This window comes from Mycteria americana, chromosome 1, assembly GCF_035582795.1.
Source record: "Mycteria americana isolate JAX WOST 10 ecotype Jacksonville Zoo and Gardens chromosome 1, USCA_MyAme_1.0, whole genome shotgun sequence".
NCBI classification, from domain to species: Eukaryota; Metazoa; Chordata; class Aves; order Ciconiiformes; family Ciconiidae; genus Mycteria; species Mycteria americana.
The window spans coordinates 149,851,986-149,872,939 of NC_134365.1; the positions used below are offsets into that span (position 1 = coordinate 149,851,986).

General features: G+C 46.3%; 2 protein-coding genes across 2 annotated transcripts; both read right to left on the reverse strand.

The window, feature by feature from the left end:
• Nucleotides 1-1,853: 1,853 nt before the first annotated feature.
• On the reverse strand, nucleotides 1,854-6,077 carry LOC142420267 (lysozyme g-like). Its single transcript, XM_075524003.1, has 5 exons — nucleotides 5,947-6,077; nucleotides 5,191-5,280; nucleotides 4,373-4,569; nucleotides 3,151-3,289; nucleotides 1,854-2,361 (listed from the first exon to the last, which is right to left on the reverse strand). The coding sequence occupies exons 1-5, from the start codon at nucleotides 5,951-5,953 to the stop codon at nucleotides 2,228-2,230; spliced, it is 567 nt and encodes a 188-aa protein (XP_075380118.1). The 5' UTR covers nucleotides 5,954-6,077; the 3' UTR covers nucleotides 1,854-2,227.
• Nucleotides 6,078-14,402: 8,325 nt separating this feature from the next.
• On the reverse strand, nucleotides 14,403-18,389 carry LOC142420310 (lysozyme g-like). The gene is made up of 6 exons (XM_075524101.1): nucleotides 18,165-18,389; nucleotides 17,322-17,395; nucleotides 16,823-16,924; nucleotides 16,368-16,564; nucleotides 16,106-16,244; nucleotides 14,403-15,107 (listed from the first exon to the last, which is right to left on the reverse strand). Exons 2-6 carry the CDS (start codon nucleotides 17,383-17,385, stop codon nucleotides 14,974-14,976), a joined length of 636 nt encoding a protein of 211 aa, XP_075380216.1. The 5' UTR covers nucleotides 17,386-17,395; nucleotides 18,165-18,389; the 3' UTR covers nucleotides 14,403-14,973.
• Nucleotides 18,390-20,954: the final 2,565 nt, after the last annotated feature.

Genomic DNA, 20,954 nt, shown 5'->3' on the forward strand with positions numbered 1-20,954 from the left:
GTGTTTAATTGACAAGCTGGTGGTTTTCATGAGAAAGGAAATTGTATTTTCTTAAAATTTTTAATATATGTTTAGGTTTGGATGTTTCTGAAATGGTATTTTCTTGAAGGTCACAACTGTCATGCAGTCAATCTTCTATCCCAAACCTTCTCTGTATAAGCATACATTCTCTAAACATTTGCTCTCAGGTCTAAAACCTGAACCAACAGGGTGCACAAACACACTGTGTGTCCACATCCTTTCATTAATGGAGCATTGTAAATGCTTCGTGTAAATCTTCATGAAGCACAGCTAAGAGATACTGCCTTTTTGTGCAGGGAACAAACAGGCTGACTTAAGATGATGGCAAAATTCCAGTTGGAAGGTACTTCACAGGTCTCTAGTCCAACCTCCTGCTTAACGCAGGGCCAGTGCTGAGGTCAGACCAGGTTGCTCAGGACTTCGTCCAGTCGGGTCTTGAAAATCTCTGAGGACAGGGACGGCTCAGCCTCTCTGGGCAGCCTGCTTTGCTGCCTGGCCGTCCTCATGGGGAAAAGGTTCTATGCAGAATACAGTCTTGTATCCAGTCTGAACCTCTCTTCTTTCAGCTTATGGCTGTTGTCACTTCTCTTCCTGCCTTGCACTACTGTGAGGAGCCAGCCTGGCTCCATCTGCTCAATTATCCCTCACGGGTAGGTACTGTGGGGCTGCTGTTAGGTCCAGCTGAAGCTGTCCCTTCTCATGGGGCAAGTGCTCCAGCCCCAACCACCTCCGTGGCTCTCTGCTGACTTCACTCTACTTAATTTTTCTTTCTTGTGTCAGGGGGCCCAAAGCTGGACACTACTCTAGATGTGGTCTAACAAGCACTTAGTAGAGGCGTGTAATCCCTTCCCTTGCTCAAGCTGTGCTGCTGTTCGTACGGCCCAGGGTACTCTTAGCTGCCTTTGCTGCTTGGGCGCACAGCTGGCTCATGTTGACCTTGCTTCTTGGGTAGGAACCATTTGCCATGTCTACCTGCTGTAGCATTTAAAGTATATTCAAACAAATCTTTGGTGCAATATGTGGTAGCAACGTAGAAATGTACTGTTTTAAGAATAAATTTGTATTTCTGTGCTATTGCTCTGTTGCAGGTTCACTTACTGTTTCAGATTTGGTAACTAATACTGTAGTATGAGTAGATCAGTACAATTCTAATAACAGCATCGGGACATTTTTAAGCGCAGGTACAAAATACTAGCTCTAAAAAATGCACCATATTTAAAACAAACAAACAAACAAACAAACACAGCCCCCCGGTGCTCTTTGTTATTTCTCCTTTAGCCCCTACTGATACGCTTGATGGTTCTTTTTAACAACTCTAAACCACTTACTTTTCTCCCCTGTGTCTTGAAATGGCTGAATGAACCCAACAACTCTGAAGCTAAGGCTTCCCAAAAGCTTTACTTTAATGATTGATTAAAAGGATCTGTTTATTGTGCATGAACTTGCATCAGAGTTTATAAACTACATGCCATCTTAAAAACGTGATGGAATGTGCATATTCTTCTCCAGACCCTGCATTGAAGCTAATATATAGCTTCAATAGAAGTGTTCATTATAGCAGCTTGGGTTTTACAGATTGTTTGCAACTGTAAAGGCTAAAATGAAGTAGTATCAAGGGCAAAAAAAAGTTAAGGATAGCTTAGTATTTTCCCTTGTGTCACAAGACACAGCCACTTTGGGTTCACATCACCAAAGTTAAGAGCAACTATTCTGAAAGCATCTGATACACTGTGATATACTCTTCTGGTAGATTAAAACATATACAATATTTATTGCAAATATTCAATTCCAAAATTGCAAATTGTCAACCGATTTTGTACTGCTGTTACACACATGTATTGATAGATAAAATCTAAGGCAGATAAAATCTTGTTAAGCAGTTATGACTTTCTTGCAGCATCAATCTGCTGCTTGAGAAACTGCAAGCACAGATGAAAACTCTGCTTGAATATTCTTGTGAAGTGAGATAAAAAATAAATGGCAAAAGATAGGTTACAGTTTGGATTATTAGCAGTGTTATCTTTTAAAGTGATTTTTGTAGCCTTAGCTGAAAAAAACATTGAAGGCTTGCACTCTTTTCTGGCTTCATTGCTCTCCTTCATTCTTACTGTTTCTGCGGGAGAAATCCAGTATTTTTTAAATTAGAAACAATTAGAAGCAAAAAATATGCAATCAGTGCCTCAAATCTAATCATCACTCAGCTATCTCAGTATCCATTTCTCTTATAAAACTTGGCTCTTGCAACCACGTCATTGGCGTAGTCATTGTGTGTTGTGCCAATATCCATTCTGTCATAGCTCTGGACATTGTTGGCTCCTGCATTATAGGCTGAAATCCCACCTGAAATGAGAGTGAAAGAAACACATAAACAGAGGTGATACTTTGTCAGTAAATAAGGAAACAAACAAAAATTACAAATGTGTTGCTTTAGTTCGCAGCTCTCTTTTCACCAGTATGGTATTATCATTTCCAGCTATTTTTGCCACTGAGGTGTTCCTTTTGTGTTTTAACTTTGTGAAGAAATAATAATTTCCTCCTTTACATCCAGACTTGGTGATCGTTGACCCTTTGCTGTATTTTGCTAATGTAACATCTTCAGTTGTATGACTGTTTCCTTTTGTGCATACTCCTTCATGTCTACCCACATTAATAACCTCAGACATATTTGTATTGTAGTTGGAATAAAGAGATCCAACCATGACAGCTTCAACTGTATTCAGTGCTCAAGAATATAAGCATGTTTCCTTCAGAGAGGACCATACATTTTCAAAATTAATGAGTTCCTTCTTTGGAGTTGCCAGGATAGTAGCTTTCTGTAGGTGGGTATAGAAGCACAAAACAAATGAAATGGAGAGAGGTGGGGAAAAACCCACCCTTACTCCTTGCAAGTCAAAACTGTCATGATATTTGACAAGTTTTGCAAAAGCCTGCTAGAAAGCTAACCACATCTTATTCCTCTATTCCTTTTAGTGAGTGTTAAGGAATATTGTTCCACACCTCAATAAAAGAACAGGGGGACTGGGATGTGTTTAGTTTTCTGAAGTGCTCGGTTTTACAGCATCATCATGCTTGACTTTTATGTGTGTGAAGTGTTTTAAAGCTGACATTTTAAAGCTGACAAAACTCCACCTTTGAGCTGCTGTTCCTTTGTCCATGTTGGGAATTTCTTCTGGATTTCCTTTATCATCCCGCATAAGATCTCTGTGCCTTGTGCCAAGTGCTCTTCACTGTCCCATGACCCAACAATCTTATGGTACCGTCTGTCAACCTGAAACAGCAATATCAGCACACCAGAAACTCCACTATTTATCCAGAGCTCTTCATTGCTTACAGGCCGCTTGTATTAATTTTGATATTTAATCTCATGATTTATCTCTTTCGTAATTGTGTAGAGAGGAAGCAAACTTAGCTCAAGGCGCAGGCGAAGCCAGCAGATGCGTGAATAGCAGACTATCGGGGCACTGAAGAGGAATGCCTGCCCCACCTCCTTGTCTTTCAGAGCCTTAAAAACCCAACACAGCTGCTGCTGTAAAGGTGATAGGGTGCAGAAAGTGGGCTTACTGCTATTTAAGCTTTTCCAGCTGCAAGGTGACTGCTCCTTTCCTTCCCAGCTGCATCAAGGGTGGGAAAACCCCTGCTTCCTCTAGGGATCTCCCCTCGATCTCTGCCACAGTTCTGCTCTTCTTCCTCTCCTTCGCCTTCACCCCCTCCTTCTCCTTCCTTCGCCCCCTCCTTCTCCTTCTCTTCCTCCTCTTTCTCCTTCTTCTTCTCCTCTTCTTCTTCTTCATCTCTTATCTATGGGGTAGTAAAGCGCAAATCTGAGGGGGCTGGAGCTGTTACAAAAGCAGATCCCAACGTGTGCAGCAAATGTTTAGGGATTGTACGGATAAGTGTACAACTTGGCAAACAAGTGAGACATGAATGTAGGCATGAATAATGAAGCAAGATCCCCCACTAGCCAGGCCCGTGTGGTGCATAAAGGGTAATTAACCTGACTGCATGTAGCTGCAGCCTACGGGCCTCTGTGCTTAGTTGAAAAAAATGCTTTGTGAAACAAGATTTATTATCTAAAGTATGAAATAGGAACAATTAATCTCTTAATTCCCAAGAGAGCAGTGGGAAGCAGGCAGCGGTTTCACAGTGCAAAAGCAGTCTGCTCATGCCCTGACACTCACCAGGGTCCTTCCCTGGTGCCGGGAGCTGACAGCTGGGTCAGTGTCAGCTTTATTCTGGCCAAAAAATTGTCTGAAAAGGTTTAAGGGGTTGCCTTTCAATGGGGCCCCTGCTGCTCTTCCGATGTTCTGCTTCAAAAGAAGGATGAGGTTTGTGTTTTTAAGAAGGTTGACCATACCTGCATTAAACCAAATGCATTTCCATAGTCACCCCAGCCATCCTTCAGCACTGTCCCAGCATGCGACTCTCGAGAGATAATACCAGCAATCACAGCTGGATCAACACACTTGCTGTTGCCAACTTTTGTAATCTTGGCTTGGTATTTCTCCATGTTCTTCAAATCTTTTTCTGCAATCTTCTCTGAGGCAGGAACTCCTACAACACAATGTGCATGACTTCCTTTTGTTTTTAAAACCAGAAACAAGTTGTTCTAACATTCATTATGACTGACTTGACATTTTGGATCCTTCTGAATCTATTTAGAGAGAAGCAATGATAGAATTGACCAATTTTGCTGAAGGGTAAGTGCCCTAGAAATCAATCCACAGATGATCTAAAAGAAGTTTTTTCAAATACAGAGGGCAGTTCTCTAGCATGCAGACTAAAAGGCAGGTCTTCTTGTTTTAAATCTAAGCCTTTGGGTCGATTAGTCCCAGATTTAGTTCCTTTTAATTTAGGACTATAATGGGGAAATGTTCAGAAACTTAGGTCATGAGGGAAACCCTCTTAAGGGAGAGAGAAAAGCAGGCTCGATGGCAGGGGTTGGATGCACTTGGCAGACCTTGCATTTTCTCTGTGATAGTCTTGAATATTCCTTAGAACATCTCAAAGGCAACTCTATTCCCAACATAAACTTATGTGCCCAAGTAGGATCTTTGTTGGTTGTGGAAAAATCTGCTCGCAGGGCAATGAGTGACAGCCTGAGAGCGGGATCTGTAATAGGCATGAGCTTGTGCGGGGGTGTAAGGGGAGAGAAACAACTGAATTAGTGCCTACCTGCATAGCTCAGACCTTCTGGTTTCGCAGTTGCCTCCGAAGCTCCAGTTGTGTCAACATTCAGTATATTCCCATAATGCTCCAAACAGCCTAAAAGCAATATCTATAATGAAATGTCAGGCCAGCGCAGTGTGTAATGCATGCCGTTAAAGTGTTTTCAGATCCATGACTGAAACCCATGGCATTGTTTCGATACTAGTGCAGGCATTTGTGCTAGCAGACGCGGTCATGGTACTGTAAGCTCTGGAAAGGATTACCTCTTGGTCATGCTACCAGAAAGCCACAGTGTAGCTTGTGAGGTGAACTAGCTTGTGCGCAATTCAGTTCCTCAAACTTCAGCTTGCCTAAAACTTAGCTGTCTAGTCTAAGCTTGTGACTTGGGCTGTCCGCATAGCCAATGGATAAAGGCACCTCCAAAAGGTGGTTTTTCTATCCAAAAATAAAAAAAAATCTGTGAGAGTCAAAAGAAATCCTACACTACTTACTGGCTCCAGCTTGCTTTTCCATAGCTACTGTCAACAGGAAAAATCGAAGAGAAACATCCTTCAATTACATCCATTACAATTTATCTGACTTGCAGTTTGTTGGACTTGCAATTTATCTGCATTTATCTGTTGCCTAAACACGCCATTGCAGAAGGGAAAACACACAAACAGCAGCTAAGAGGAACAATGCTAACCCGATCCCAGCAGTTAATGGAAAACAGACTTTGGTACAGTGAATTATTTACAGGAATATTAGACAAAGAGCACAGACCTGACATGTTTGCTGCAGGATGTCTCCCCACCTTCTCGCCGCACTTCCTAGAGACAAATGGGCTTTTTATCTGCTGGCAGTGTTTTGGAGCAGCTGACTCAGTGCACTTCCAACACGCCGCTGGTATTACAGGAAACAGGAACGCCTAACAATTTCTTGTGCATCTACCCAAACACAATAGGGTTTCTGCTCCACAGCACAAACACAATTACCATTTTAAAAATGAAATACGTTTTAATTTAATTTAAAACCCCGTTGCTAACAGTTTGGAACTAGGAGGAGCCTCGTCTGAAAACAACTGTCCCCCTTCAGTTGTTGGGAGCAATAACGTGCTGACAATAGGAAAACAAGAACCTGCACTTTTGGATGTAATAACACTTTTGCAGGCAAAGACCCAGCAACGGTAATATGACACAGAGCTGCAACCGCTGAGAACCTGGATATGCAGAGACTATGCCAGGTCCCTGTTGTTATCCCCTCTTGTACAGCGACAACAAAGGTGAAGGCACAAACCCAAATTAGCAGGCAGCGTGGATCAAAGCCACTGTAGCTGTTCAGCAGTGAGGAAAAAAGCCACTGGATGGCAGACCTCCCGGTCACTGCTAATCCATCCTGACATGCATCCCCCTCCCCCCCCCGGTAAATTTTGTGAGGGTGAAATGCTGTTTCGCTTTTTGATCAACTCTTTCACATTTTAAGCCGGGGAGTTCATCCTGTGTCACAGCGTTGAAAGATTCACTTCTACAAATTTTTCTTGTACTGTTGATGCCTCACATTGAGAACCGGCTGCAAAAAATAACACCAGCCCTTGCACAGAGCTCTTCATGTTCACGATTACAAGTAAGTTTAAAGAAGGTTGAAACACAGGAAAGTACCTCTGGCAGGAAGGAAAATAAAACAGATATGACTCATACAGGAGTGACACTAAAAAAATTGAAAATTCTAAATACCACTAAAGATGATTCACAAACCAGTAATCTCCAAATGGCCTGTGCTCCCTTATTGCTGGGGGAGAATCCTAAAGGATGTACTAGTTTGCTTTTTCTACACCACAGTAATTGAGGCAGGCAGGTGGATCTCCTATGTTTTCTGGAGCCCTATCCAGAAATTATTTAATCATATATGCATGCATGGAGTCTCACATGTCCTGGGAAGTGTTTTCCTCAACAAACTTGTGTTCAGACTACTGGAGGAGAATGGCATGTCCTCACGATGGTTCATAACAACAGCCCTGTCTGTCATCTGTGCGATGTCAAGCTTGCATGCTCCAGCAAGAGCTTGGGAGCTGCTGCAGGCTCGGGTCTCCAGGGATGGAGAACCAGTTATGGCTTTTTCCAGTGCTCTTTGCAGAATCTCTCACTTGTCCCATTGCTCGCTTGTCACTGAGGAGGCAGTACATAAGCCACACCACATTGCGATCTCTCCTGCTGTGTCGGGGGTACAGGTGGTGGCTTTCAGCAGCCTCAAAAGTGCCCCAAATCGTGGTCTGTCTTCTGGATTCCCCTTGCACTTGCTGTTAGTTGCAGCAATCAGCAACCTCCAGTTCAGATCCAGCTCATCCTAGTTTTACTTCATCTCTCAGAAACGCTACAAAAAGCCTGTCAGAGTGTGGTTCTGCCATGAAGCTTGGTCTCTTGTGTTGACCTCTCACAAGAGACAAGAGTCACTCTCCTCACCCCTCCCGAGTCAATGGACAACATGTTGGGGACCAGGGGGGTAAAGCCCCTCCCACTGTAAGGGAAGATCAGGTTCGTGACCACCTGGGGAACCTGAACATAAATAAGTCTATGGGACCTGATGAGATGCATCCCAGAGTCCTGAGGGAATTGGTGGATGTAGCTGCCAAGCCACTCTTCATGATATTTGAAAAGTCATGGCAGTCAAGTGAAGTCCCTGGTGACGGGAAAAAGGGAAACATTGCACCCATTTTTAGAAAGGGTAGAAAGGAGGACCCTGGGAACTACCGACCTGTCAGCCTCACCTCTGTGCCTGGGAAGATCATGGAACAGATCCTCCTAGCAGCTATGCTAGAGCACATGGAGGACAGGGAGGTGATTCGAGACAGCCAGCATGGCTTCACCAAGGGCAAGTCCCGCCTGACCAACCTAGTGGCTTTCTACGAGGGAGTTACCACATCAGTGGACAAGGGAAAAGCAATGGACGTCATCTATCTGGACGTCTGTAAAGCCTTTGACTCGGTCTCCCACAACATCCTTCTCTCTAAATTGGAGAGATACAGATTTGATGGGTGGACTGTTTGGTGGATAAGGAATTGGTTGGATGGTCACATCCAGAAGGTAGCGGTCAATGGCTAATGTCCAGATGGAGATCAGTGACGAGTGGTGTCCTTCAGGGGTCCATACTGGGACCAGTGCTGTTCAATATTTTCATCAATGACATAGACAGCGAGATCCAGTGCACCCTCAGCAAGTTTGCAGATGACACCAAGCTGAGTGGTGCAGGTGACAGGCCAGAAGGACGGGATGTCATCCAGAGGGACTGGACAAGCTGGAGAAGTGGGCCTGTGTGAACCTGAGGTTCCACAAGGCCAAGTGCAAGGTCCTACACCTGGGTCGGGGCAATCCTTGGTTTCAACACAGGCTGGGGGATGATGTGATCGAGAGCAGCGCTGTGGAGAAGGACTTGGGGGTACTGGTGGAGGAAAAGCTGGACATGAACTGACAATGTGTGCTTGCAGCCCAGAAGGCCAACCGTACCCTGGGCTGCATCAAAAGCAGCGTGGCCAGCAGGTGGAGGGAGGTGATTCTGCCCCTCTGCTCCGCTCTGCTGAGACCCCACCTGCAGTGCTGTGTCCAGCCCTGGGGTCCTCAGCACAGGGAGGACATGGAGCTGTTGGGGCGGGTCCAGAGGAGGGCCACAAAGATGATCCGAGGGCTGGAGCACCTCTCCTACGAGGCCAGGCTGAGAGAGTTGGGGTTGTTCAGCCTGGAGAAGAGAAGGCTGCGGGGAGACCTTACTGCAGGCTTCCAGTACTTAAAGGGGGCCTAGAGGAAAGATGGGGACAGACTTTTTAGCAAGGCCTGTTGTGACAGGACAAGGAGCAATGGTTTTAAACTACGGGAGGGCAGATTTAGACTGCATTTAAGAAAGAAATTTTTTACAGTGAGGGTGGTGAGGCACTGGAACAGGTTGCCCAGAGAGGCAGTGGAGGCCCCATCCCTGGAAACATTCAAGGTCAGGTTGGACGGGGCTCTGAGCAACCTGATCTAGTGAAAGATGTCCCTGCTCTTGCAGGGGTGTTGGACTAGATGACCTGTAAAGGTCCCTTCCAACCCAAACTATTCTATGATTCTATGATTCTATGATTCTATGATTCTATGACCTCACTGCGGAGCGCCATGAGCCAGCCCCATGGACTGCGGGTTGCCCTACCGCACTGCATCACCGGGGGCCGGTGCTTCTTCCCTCCCCAGCAGCCTCTGCTGAATTCAGTCCATTACGTCTGTGCAGCTGCACCGAAGGCAAGGTCATAATCTGAAGGTAATGGGAACGTACACGTATATGACTGAAGGAATAATTTAACTTGTTGATCATCTGTCAGGAGGGGAAAAGCCTGAAAGAAGGAGTAGGAAGAGGGGGAAGAGAGCCAGTCGGTTAAATCTGGTTTCCATGAGTGAGAGATTTATCAAGACAGAAACTTACTTATAAACTGAAAATGTTTGGTATAAGAACTGAGATAATAGCTGTGGAGGCAGGCCCTGGCATTTTTCAGAAGCAGATTGTGCATTAATTGAAAGGGATTCAGAGAGTCATTTCTCAGCGTGGGAGTGAGTGTTGGCTCATCCGCAAAAGCTTTATCTGAAGAATACCCGTGTTAAGCTCCTGAGGGGGCAGGTGATATCACACAGCCTGGGACAGGGCGGCTTGGAAATGTTTTCAATTAAAGGCAAAGCAATGACTAGCGTGCCTTTTTTTAACATCGTGCTGCAGAGATGAACGAAACTTTGTCTATTTTTAAATAGTATTTAACTGTTTCACATTTAACTGCTTTTAAACTGTATTTAGATGTTTTTTTAACTGTAGGAGCGTGACTTGACTTATTTCTACTGGATTTACTTTTGCTTGTGTTGTCCTTTGGTGTGTTCTGTCCGGCTTTGCAGCATTTTTCATAGCTAGAGAAACTGTGGAATAGTGACCCTTCCTGAGTCAGAAGGTGGAAGCTGGGTAACCCTGCTGGGAAATATTTAAACAATGCGTGAAGGCAGTTGTGATTTATGTTACTTTTAGCTCTTGTTTACCTTCAGGGCCTCTTCCCTTAAAATAAAACAAGTCTCTTTTCCGTTCTGGTAAGCCAGTAGTTGCGAGTTTTGGCATACATTTAATTGAAGTTCTCTCTGTAAAGGAGAGACCTGAGGAGGTCAAACAGGACCTGATACAAAAAAATTAAGGCAGCATAAAGCAAATTAAGAACATGCTTTTGGGCCCTTCCTGCATTTCATAAAAGATCACACAAGTCCAATTGTAATAAAAATTTTGAGTGGATTATCCTTCACATCTTTTACTACTGCAGACTTGTTTTAGAAGCACCCATGGCTTCTTGGTGTTGGATGTGGGATTAAATTGGGTCTTTCTTTTTCCCATGTAGTTTTTAGGTAGTGTAGTCCCATCAGTAAACTATACCATTCATGATACCTGCTTCTCAACTACTGCTCTGGTAATTTTTTTCTTTTCTGTAATAACAGTTCATATTTAAGAAATTAACTTAAGACACCGGTGTAGCAAAGCTCAGTTTTATAGTTTAGCATTTAAGCAATTGAAAAGGCGTTAAGCCTGATAGTGCAATCCAACAGAGTACTGAAAGCAGGAAAGCAGTGTCTGTGGCTGTTACAGGGAACAAGTTGCACCATACATTTCAAAACCCTGCTGGTTTTACTTATTGGTTTGGTTTCAAAAGTCCCCAGTAGTTTTTGCAGAAGTTCTACTTGTCCCATCAGCAGACGTAAAGCCCCGTGCTGGAGACTGCAAACAGGACTGAGACATGAAATGTACACAAATTGCACAAATTTCAATGTCTTTTGTAATAAGTTCATTTTTTTAAGCCTTGGGCCTTGCAAAGCTGAGCTGGGACTTTAGATAAATTCTCAAATGTCTTGGTAGTCTTGTTCATGACCTCAGCTAAGTACAGCAAAGGCCATTCTCGTTATAAGATAAATACTAAAGAGCAATACTTAAATGCTTTGTATTCATTGCTGATTAAAAATGAAAGCCGAAAAAGGGAAACTACATGTATTTTTGCATTTATGTGTGTGTACCTGCTCTACTCTGTCCACACGAATGTGGCAAACCTATTTACTTCTTCCCCTTTCCTGGCTGTCTATTATGTAGCTGTGGACACATATACCTGTCCTTAGCATGTTTTCTTTTGTCTAAGCCATCCCAGTTCTGCAGTCTTTGCAGGCCACATTTTCTTCACTTCTGATCCTGCTTGTTGCTGTGGTTTTGAGGTTCTCCAGTTGGTCCCCATCTTCGCTGAGCTGTAACTACCCAAACCAAACGCAGTCCTTAGCTGAGGCCTTTCTGGTGGTGATTAGCATGAAGACTTCACGTGTCTTGCAGAGGGATACTCTGTGTTGTGCCTCCTAGCGTGGCAGTTGCCTTCGTACCACAGCAGGACACTTCTGCCCTCCCCACTCCTATCTCCCACCCCGCTGCCTTGCTCTGGCCCTGGGCTAGGGATGCTGGCGCTGTCGGTCCCCAGGCTGGAGGGCAGGAGATGGTGGATGTTGAAGACTGAATCCCCTCTGGAGCTGTGGGAGGCAAATCCTGTTACGTGGAGTGCAGCCCGCCTCGGTGGCGTGGATGGGGAAAAGGTGAAGTTGCCACCTGCCCACATGGAGGGATGTCTGCAGCGAACGTTTGCTGTGAGGTTTGCAGCCATCTCCACGTGTATGTAAGGAGGACCTTGTGAAGATACATACTAAGCCAATTGTATCTCTGCTAAGCAAATTACAAAGCTTTGGAGTTTTTTTTCTGAATAAGAAACAAAAAGGCAGGATGTTTTTGACAACGTATTTATTACATGACTATGGAAAACTCTGCTACATCAACTGCCAGGAGGTAGAAAATACCAAGGTGGTCATGTTTAACTGTATTTAAATTTAAATTTAAAAACTGTACTTAAATTTAACTGTATTTAAAAGCGGCCCTTATCTCACATGGCATTGGCTGTATGGGCTCGGTGTGAGGTCGTATGGAGTTTGGCAGTGCTAAGACCTTGCCTTCAGATGTACTACTGAGCAATTTGGTACAAGGTAAGACAAGAGACAGTAGCTTTAAAATGTGTATGTTGAACACAAGTAATTTCATAGCAGCTCTTGCTGAAGTGTCAGCAAGGTGCCTCCCAGCTAATGGAGCCCAGGGTCGGTGAGCCCTGGGACAGGGACATCCCTCTGTGCTGGTCCCGGGAACCAGTGACGCGAGGCATCTGCAGAAGCGATTGATCAGAGTCAGTCCATCTGCAGGAGTAACAGGTCGATCTAAGAGTTGAATAGTGATCAGCATTTGTTACCTGTGGGTGATTTGTGTAGCCCGCATTAAAAAACTCCAAGTGAATCACCTGGGTTTCCAAGGGAATGCTGTCAGACAGCCACTTCTCCAGGGTGGCAACAAGGCAGGCACCTCCCAGCCTACCTTCCTGTGCAAACTGCTCACAGCACCGTGTGGGCCGTGGTGATGATGACAAGCAGGCTCTTTCCAAGTCAAGGTGACTTGCTAGGGCAAGTACATCGTTACAAGACAGGTTCAAGAGCAAGCCAGGAAGGAAAGTCAGCGAGGCAAAATCCAGATCAGTGGGTTACAAAGCCAGGTGCAGGCAGACTCCAGTGCAGCTCAGGTGAGGACCCAGGGCAAGGTTGTGAGCTTAAATGCAGCTCCTGAACCAGCAGGCAGAAGGTGCATGGGAGGGGAGAACAGAGGAGGCTCCTCAGAGTGTGGTATCAGAGCTGACCTTCAATGCAGGCAGCCAGACCCTGGGAGAGAGGGGGAAGAGGCTGCAGAGCCCCTCATTGCAGTCAGGGCCCAGGCTGCATGGTCACCCCACAGCTGACTCTTCTCCAGGCTGAGCGGACCCAGCTCCCTCAGCGTCTCTTTGTGTGTCCCATGCTCCAGCCCCTGACCAGCTTGGTGGCCGCTGCTGGACTCACTCCAGCGCGTCAGTGTCCCTCTTGTATCAGGGAGCCCCAAACTGGATACAGTGCTCCAGGTGTGGTCTCACAAGCACGAAAGAGAGGGAAATGCTCACTCCCCTCCCTGCTGGCTAGGATTTTGCTAATGCAGCTCAGAGTGCTCTTAGTCTACATCTCCGCGAGGGCCCATGGTGTCCACCAGGACCCCCAGGTCCCTTTTTGCACAGCTTACTTTCTAGACAGTTGCCCCAGCCCATACCGGTGCAGAGGGTTATTCTGTCCCAGGTGCAGGGCTTTGCCTTTGCCTTTATTGATCGTCATGGGGTTGCCATGAGCCCATTTCTCCAGCCTCTCCAGTACCCCACATTTGGTATCAGCTGTGAACTTGCTGGGAGCGCTCTCTGTCCCTAGTCTGAATTGCTGCTGAAGACACAAAGCAGTACTGGCTGCAGGATCCGTCCCCGGGAGATGCCACTGGCAACTGGCCACCAGCTGACCCCTGTGACACTGACCACCACACTTTGAGCCTGGCAACTTTCCAGTCTACCTGCCTATCCAGTCTGTGTCTCACCAGTCTGGCTATAAGGATACTATAGCAGGCTGGGGCGAAGACCTGGTCAGGTCAAGGTATACTATATCTGCTTCTCTCCCCTTTCCCATAAAGCTGGTCATCTCATCGCAGGAGGCAAACAGCTTGGCTGGGCACTATTTACCCTGTTTAAATCCATGCTGGATGTTTGCACCATGGTCTCTAATTGCTCCTGGGAGGATATGTGTCATAAGTCTGTGCACTGTTAATGGCTTTGGATTGCATTTTCCTATCCATTTAACATGCTTGCAGCCAGTGGTTTTTCTAATTATTTTGACATAGAGTTATTCCCAGAAGCTGTGCTCATCGTGGAAGAATAAAGGAAGTTCCCTCAGCCTGCAAGTGGATGCTGGTGGGAAAGGCACAGCTTGCACTGCCAGACCAAACCCAACTCTTCCTTTGGCCCTGGAGAATGAGCGTCACTGAGTCCTGCAGGCATCTATCCCTCTCCTTGTGTTGCCTTTCTACCCTCCCACCCCTCTAATAGTTCGATTCCAGATCTAGAAGGAATAGGAGCACCAAAATATGCTGAACTCAGACTGCTGTTTTCCTGCGTGTCACTATTCTACAAGCAGCAGAGGGGGAAAAGAATTTTATGATGTGCAAATGTATTTCAGCCTGTTCCCTTCTCAGTTTCTCTATCTGCCTAAAATTAACATCGTATTTATCCAAACTTTGCTAACACACATGACAATATGAATAGATTGGAGTCCTGCTTTGTTTGCTAATAATGCTTTTATTAAATTTCTGTTTGCTTATTTCTGTATAACTGAAAACACCTATCTCTATTCTATGTATTTATTTGAAACATTAGCATTCAGAAAAAAATTATTACTCCACAGCATAATGTAAATATCAAGCAGCTTTGAAAAAATAAATCATTAAGCTAATACCCAAGAAAGTATTTTGCCTTTTGATTTCTTAAGAGAATGACAGATTTTGGCAGAAATGTGTTTTAAGATCTGGAAGGCAGCACATTATCCATAGCAAAACAAGATAGTCCTCATAACTCAGAGAAATACGTAGATAGCAGAAAAAAATATTAAGATTTTGGTAATATTTCCTTTGTAAAATCCAAATCCTATTGCTTGTAAAGAAACTACATGGCCCGTGTCTTACTGAGTATTGTTTTAAAACCTGAGGGCTTTAGCCTGCACATTCCTATACACGCAAATCATTCTTGTACATTTGCATCTGTATGGGTTTGCAGGGTACAGCTGCTCTGTGTCTTGGCTCCCTCAGGGGTGTCATGCAGGTGATGGTAAGGAAGTTACTCAGTAGAGATTCCCAAGTCTAGTATCCATGTTTCTTGTAATACCGGGCTCGTGCGACCACGTCGTTGGAGTAGTCATGGTGGGTGGTGCCAACGTCCATTCTGTCATAGCTTTGGACGTTCTTAGGACCAGCGTTGTAGGCAGAAATCCCACCTGAAATGAAACACCAAAAGAAGTCATACAGACTTAAAAAAATAGGGAAAATTCCAGCCTGATATGTTCTGGTTTTACTGGTTTTGAGAGTTTTGACTTACGGGGACTTTGGAAGGGGAGTAGGCAGCGTTATCAGAGCTTCTCTGACTTAAGTGGGGCTCTGCAAACAGCTTACAGTTATTCCTGAATCCACCAAAACATCAGAAGGATACCTGAGGTTTTGTGTTCACAGATATTTGCAGCTTGATGGACTTGCACCGTTTACCTGGCCCAGCACATGCCCTTCATTTACTCTGGGCTTGTTAATATCATGTCTCATCATATCATATCATATCATATCATATCCAACGACCTTGTAACTTCTCACCCATCCCTGAAAATTACTGTTCTTAAAAGAGAGTTAAAACACACTTATACATTGCATTATCTTTGTCTCGCAGCTGTGTATATGCTACTCCATATGCGGTGTTGAAAAGCATCTGAGGTGGCTGTGAAACGAGCCCACCTTGGCACCCCAGCAGTCCAAGGGGGCCGCGGGGTGCAGCCTGCGTTGAGGCAGGCAGCTTTTCCACGTTGCGCAGCACAGCTTTGCAATTCCCTGAGAGCAAACACCTTGTCTCCTTTGTCAACGGAGATACGGAGCGAAGTGCTGGCCCCGTTCAAGTAAACCACAGAGCTATTTGTTAACCCGAATGGCTGTAGGAGACTCCTCATGGTCAGATAAGGAAAGCTCAGCTCTTGTATAGACTAGATTTCGGATGTATAAATATTTGCCACATGGTGCTGGAAACTCGGCAAGGCTGCCATACTAAGGAAAGGCAGAAACTACACAGAATTGACAAAACTTGTCTTTTCATGGTGAAATAAAAAAAGCGGCAAAAAGCTAAGCGACAGCCTGTTAGAAACATGGTTATTGAGGAACACGGGAACTAATTCAGGACGTTCTCGTCCTAAAGTTTTTCTTCTCTCCTGGACAAAACCTGTGGCCTGTACCTTACCTTTCAGCCATTGATCCATTGTCCAGCGTGGGAACTTCTTCTGTATTGCCTTTATCATCGTGATAAGTATTTTTGTGCCCTGGATAAGATGAGTTTCGCTGTTCCATTCTCCCATCGTTTTATGTGACCTTGTGTCAACCTAGAAATATCAAAACAACAAAAAGAAGTAATTTCCTTGCTGTAATGGATGATATGTTTAGGAGGCTTACTTTTATTTATATGCTATTTGTTTATCAGGTTTTAGTGGAGTATCAGCAAATACCTGCATTAAACCAAATCCATATCCATTGTCACCCCTGCCATTCTTCAGTATTTTGCCAACATGAGATTCCCGGGAGATGATGCCAGCGATCAGGGCTGGTTCGACGCACAAGTTTTCACCAACTTTCTTAATGAGTGTTTTATATTGATCCATGTCTTTTAGGTCCCGTTCAGCGATCTTTTCTGAAGCACTAACTCCTGTAATCAAAATAAAAAGTAAAGATATTTGCTTAATAACTTTTAAAACTCAGAATTGCCTCTCACCTCTCTCCTAATACAGACAGAATTACATCAAAATTTCATTTGCATCACCTCTGGGAGGAGGTAGATGATCGCCTACAGGGATATTATGCAGGCTCAGCAGCTAGTGTGTGTTCAGCACTTTGGAAATGTGAAGGATTTGGGATTATTGTGCCACAGAGAAATGGAGCCGTTCGGCAGAAGAGGGATACTCACCACAATAGGGTAAACGCTCTGACTTTGCAGTTTTGCACGAAGCCCCAGGGGTTGCAATCCTGTTTACACTGCCGTAGCAATCCGTGCGGCCCTGGGAGGCACCTGCAGAGGCGACACGGAAAGGCTCAAGCAGCAAAAACCTTTTGTGACTGCAAGTAAAACCCAAGGGGAGGCTGCACCCTGGAGAGGACGGGCTGCAGGGTGCGGGAGATGCATGAGGCTGCCTCCGTCGCTCCTTGTGCTGGAGAGGAGGCGAGGTCCTACCCTGCATCCTGCGCCCTGCACCCTGCACCCTGAGCCGACCCGTCCCTCGGAGGCCACCCCTCCTTCTGCAAGACTCGCAAGGGGACTCGCAAGCACGCTCTCCTCCGATAGAGTCTAGTGGCAACCAAGATTCTGGGGAGGGGGATGAGGAGGTGCATCAATGTCTCCTGCTTCCCAGCCCAGGGGAGCATGTCCCCAGCTGCTTGGGCGAGGCAGTGAGGGATGCCAGACTTACCCAGGAGGGCGGCGAGGCCCAGCAGCACGAGCATCGGGTGCATGGGGTGGTCCTTCCTGAGCATGCAGAACAGCCTGAAAATCAATCAGTCAGCACTGGCACGCATGAAGGCATGAATATATCTCACTGCTTGCCAAATAAACACAAAGAAAGTCTTTCTGAGCTGACAGGGTATTTCTCTTGGTTGGGTAGGCAAAGCGATACACAAATGGAGTCGCATCTCTTTTTATAAGAGACCCCAATGGCAGCTCTCCTGCTCCAGCAGAAACCAGGTTGCAGCCGTTCACAAGAGACTTGTGACCTCTCACTTCTGCTGGTGTTTCAAACCCACATCTTCTATGACATCTTAGTAACTTCCTCCAAATCTCAAACCCCAATATTTAATTCAGAAAAAATAAAATTAGTAATGTTCAGTGCCCTGTGCTGCTGCGCTGCCACTGTGAATGCCCTTATTCCCTGCCCATATTCTGTATACAAACAGCCTTCGCCACACCTGGACAGCTTTGCCTGAATCTCCTGAGACTTTCTTTATACTGAGAAATTAGCACTTTCAAGATGCAAGCTGTCTAAGTCATTGTGGCTATCTACTTTAGGGTGAGTTGTACTCTAGGAGCACCCATTTCCCCTCGCTGGCTGTGAGGGGACCCTAGGGAGAAAGGCTCACATATGGATGAGAGCCATTTAAATTTACGTGACCTAAATCCGGAACTACAGGACAAATCTCAGAACCCTTATTCAAGCAGAAATCTCACGCAGCAAAAAGCTGCAGCCCCTGGGCCACTGAAGAGATGGTATTGCTGAAGGGAATGAGAAGAGCTCCTGCCCTGAGCGGTGGTATCTTACCTACTTGTCCGCAGCTCAGCTTCTGGTACAGGACTGAGGTGTGGAGAAGTTTAATATATAGGGAAAGCTAGTTTCCGTTCAGAGGTAATCCGACACTGTGATGAAATGTTATTGGGCTGTGGTTTCGTGAGACTTAACAGCATTTTTTTCGCACATAAACAGAACCTGTTGCACCATAGACATTGGTGTGGTGGCAAGTATGTTCTCAGGAGTGGCATTTCCCGTATTCGCAAAGGGAGAAAAGCCACCCTATTTTTCTCTCGGCGTCTCTCCACCTACAGCGTGTATTTCACACTCTGTTCCTGGAGGGAGCCGTGGTGAGGGCTGAGCTAAAGACCCAGCATCCAGCTGTTCTGCAGGTGCTTGCCCCAGTCCTGTCCCAGCATCCTGGGCTGTGTCCCTACTGCTCAAGAAAAGCAGGCTGGGAATGACCCTCAGGTACCTGGCATGAAGGGGCTTGCAGCCCTACCACCTTGGGCTAGCACTCCCCTGAGAGACTGGCCACGTCCATGCTGGTGGCCCATCTCCCCTGACCTGGGAGGTGCTCCTGTGACAGCGTGCCCTGCCAACATCGCTTGTCAGCAGAAAAAAATAATGACGCCTTGTTGGTTCAGCTTTGTTTTTGTCATAAGAGCTTTTTACAAGCCCAACGCATCTCTGAAATGATTCACACAACCCTTTGCCTCAACATTTCTCTCTGCTGTGAGGGGGAGACATTTCTGGCATACGCCTGCTTGCAAGTAGAGAGACTGTAAAGAAGCAGGCTTTTCCAATCACCAAAACCGCGTTTGCCACCTGGAGACAGACACCAATGCTAAGGATACCGATGTCACGTTAGCCAGGGGTTATTTGCCTGCAGTTGCCCAAGTCAGAGGGTCTTGGAGCCCCTTGCCTCCATCCACCAAGCTCCTTGCCTGCCCTGAAGAGACCTCTCCCTCCCTCTGCTCCCCAGCCACGTTTCCGCACGCTAACAACCCCTTCCCCTCCACCTCACGTGCCAAAAATACCACAGGGGGGAAAAGCATCGCCTGCTGTGGGTGTGGGAGTCTGGCTGGTGTCTTTGGAGGCTGCTGTCAGTTTCCAAAGGGTGCGTAGGGGGCAGAAAGCAAAGTGCAGGAGGGCTTGTTGGGCACGCCTTTACTAGTGGTGGGACTGACTCATTCTGCCGATGCATTTCTTTGCAAGCCCTCGTTTCCTTTGATGGCGTGGATGCACGGTCTCGTCCCACCTCCGACAGCGTCTTCACAAAATGGAGCCGCTGCACAAGGCTGGCTGTGATGAAAGGAGCGGCACGCTGCTCCCCCAGGTTTACCTTCGTTATTTAATTCCTGGGCAGAGGAGTGCCTCGTGCACTGGCGTATTTGCTCAAGGAGATTGATATTTTAACATTATCTCTTGGAAATCTCATGGAAGGAGAAGCTGTTAATGAATAGTGGAGTGGGGATTTCCCCCAACTTTTACTTGCAGCAAGGCAAATAACACTGAGTTGGTTATTAACCGGTTGCTGTGGTCACCGGATGAGCTGAACCTGTCTCTGCACCCTCTCTCTGTCTTCTCCGAGGACCCCCTCAGGGTCCACGATTTCACCTCTCCCATGGCGCTTGTGCTCCCGTGGTGGGACCGCAGTGCTGGCTTTCCCAGCCGCTCTGCTCTCCTCTGTCTCCGCGGTTTATTCTCCCCAGTAGTCTGCAGTCGGAGGAATGAGGTGACCCAAAACAACCTTCTCAAAATGTTGCTTCTTTACCTCTAAAAGCAAAGCCCAGCTTTGCGGGGAGAAGGGCTACAGATGCCAAAGTGCCACTTAATATGCTAGGTGAGCTGTTTCAGTCCAGGCCCATTACACCCTGGGGTGTTGGCATCACTGTTTTGCTGACGCTGCCTTGCCCATCCCTTGAACGACTGATGCCTAAACTGTGTTGGTGCTCCCAGAGCCAACATGGGGAGCTCCTCTGTGCGGTAAGCTGTGCAGCATCTGTGAGAGCGGCTCCTTCATCATTTCTCACCATGTGTGCTGAGACGATTACATCTACATTTTCCATTCTCCCCTCTGGCTGCATCTTCACAGAGCCACAGAAGCACAGAGTGACCGAGGTTGGAGAGGACCTTGGGAGGTCTCTAGTCCAACCTCTTGCTCAAAGCAGTGCCAACTTTGAAGCTAGATAGGGTTTCTCAGGTCCTTGCCCTGTCTTGCTATGAACACCTCCGAGGATGGAGATTCCCCAGCCTCTCCGTGCAACCTGGTACAGTGCTTAACCACCCACCATTTCTGGTGGAAAACTCCTTTTCTTTCATCAAATCCAAATTTGCCTTGTTGCAACATATGACTGTTGCCTCTGACCCTCTTTCTGTGCACCTCCAAGAAAAGTATGACTCTGTCTTCTCTATAAGCTCCACGGAGATAGCTGAAAATGTCCCCCAAAAGCCTTGTCTTCTCCAGGCTGAGCAGACCTGCGTCCCTGCTTGTATAACTTGTGCTCCAGCTTGGTGGCCTGCACTGGCCTACAGCATGTTAGGGTCGGTTTTATACTGGGGAGCCCAAAACTCAGCACAAGTGCCAAGTAAAGCACAAGATGGGAAGGTTCACCTCCCTGGACCTGGACCTGCTGGTAATGCTTTTCCTAACGCAGCCCGGGAGGCTGTTGGCCGCCTTTGCTGCAAGGGTGCATTACCCACTCATGGTCAACTTGTCCACCAGGACCCCCAGAGCTTTCTCTGCAGACCTGCTTTCAAACTGGCTGGTCCCCAGCATGTACTGGTGCCTGGGGCTTTTCCATCCCAGGTGCAGGACTT

Coding starts and splice junctions, on each gene's coding strand:
- LOC142420310 (XM_075524101.1), bottom strand. CDS start 17,385: ATGCTCAGGAAGGACCACCCCATGCACCCGATGCTCGTGCTGCTGGGC. Junction 16,925..17,321: donor GGGCCTCGCCGCCCTCCTGG/GTAAGTCTGGCA, acceptor TCGCCTCTGCAG/GTGCCTCCCAGGGCCGCACG. Junction 16,565..16,822: donor AGAGCGTTTACCCTATTGTG/GTGAGTATCCCT, acceptor TTTTGATTACAG/GAGTTAGTGCTTCAGAAAAG.
- LOC142420267 (XM_075524003.1), bottom strand. Junction 3,290..4,372: donor ATGCATTTGGTTTAATGCAG/GTATGGTCAACC, acceptor TTGCTGTTTCAG/GTTGACAGACGGTACCATAA. Junction 2,362..3,150: donor AAAGGAACAGCAGCTCAAAG/GTGGAGTTTTGT, acceptor CTCTCATTTCAG/GTGGGATTTCAGCCTATAAT.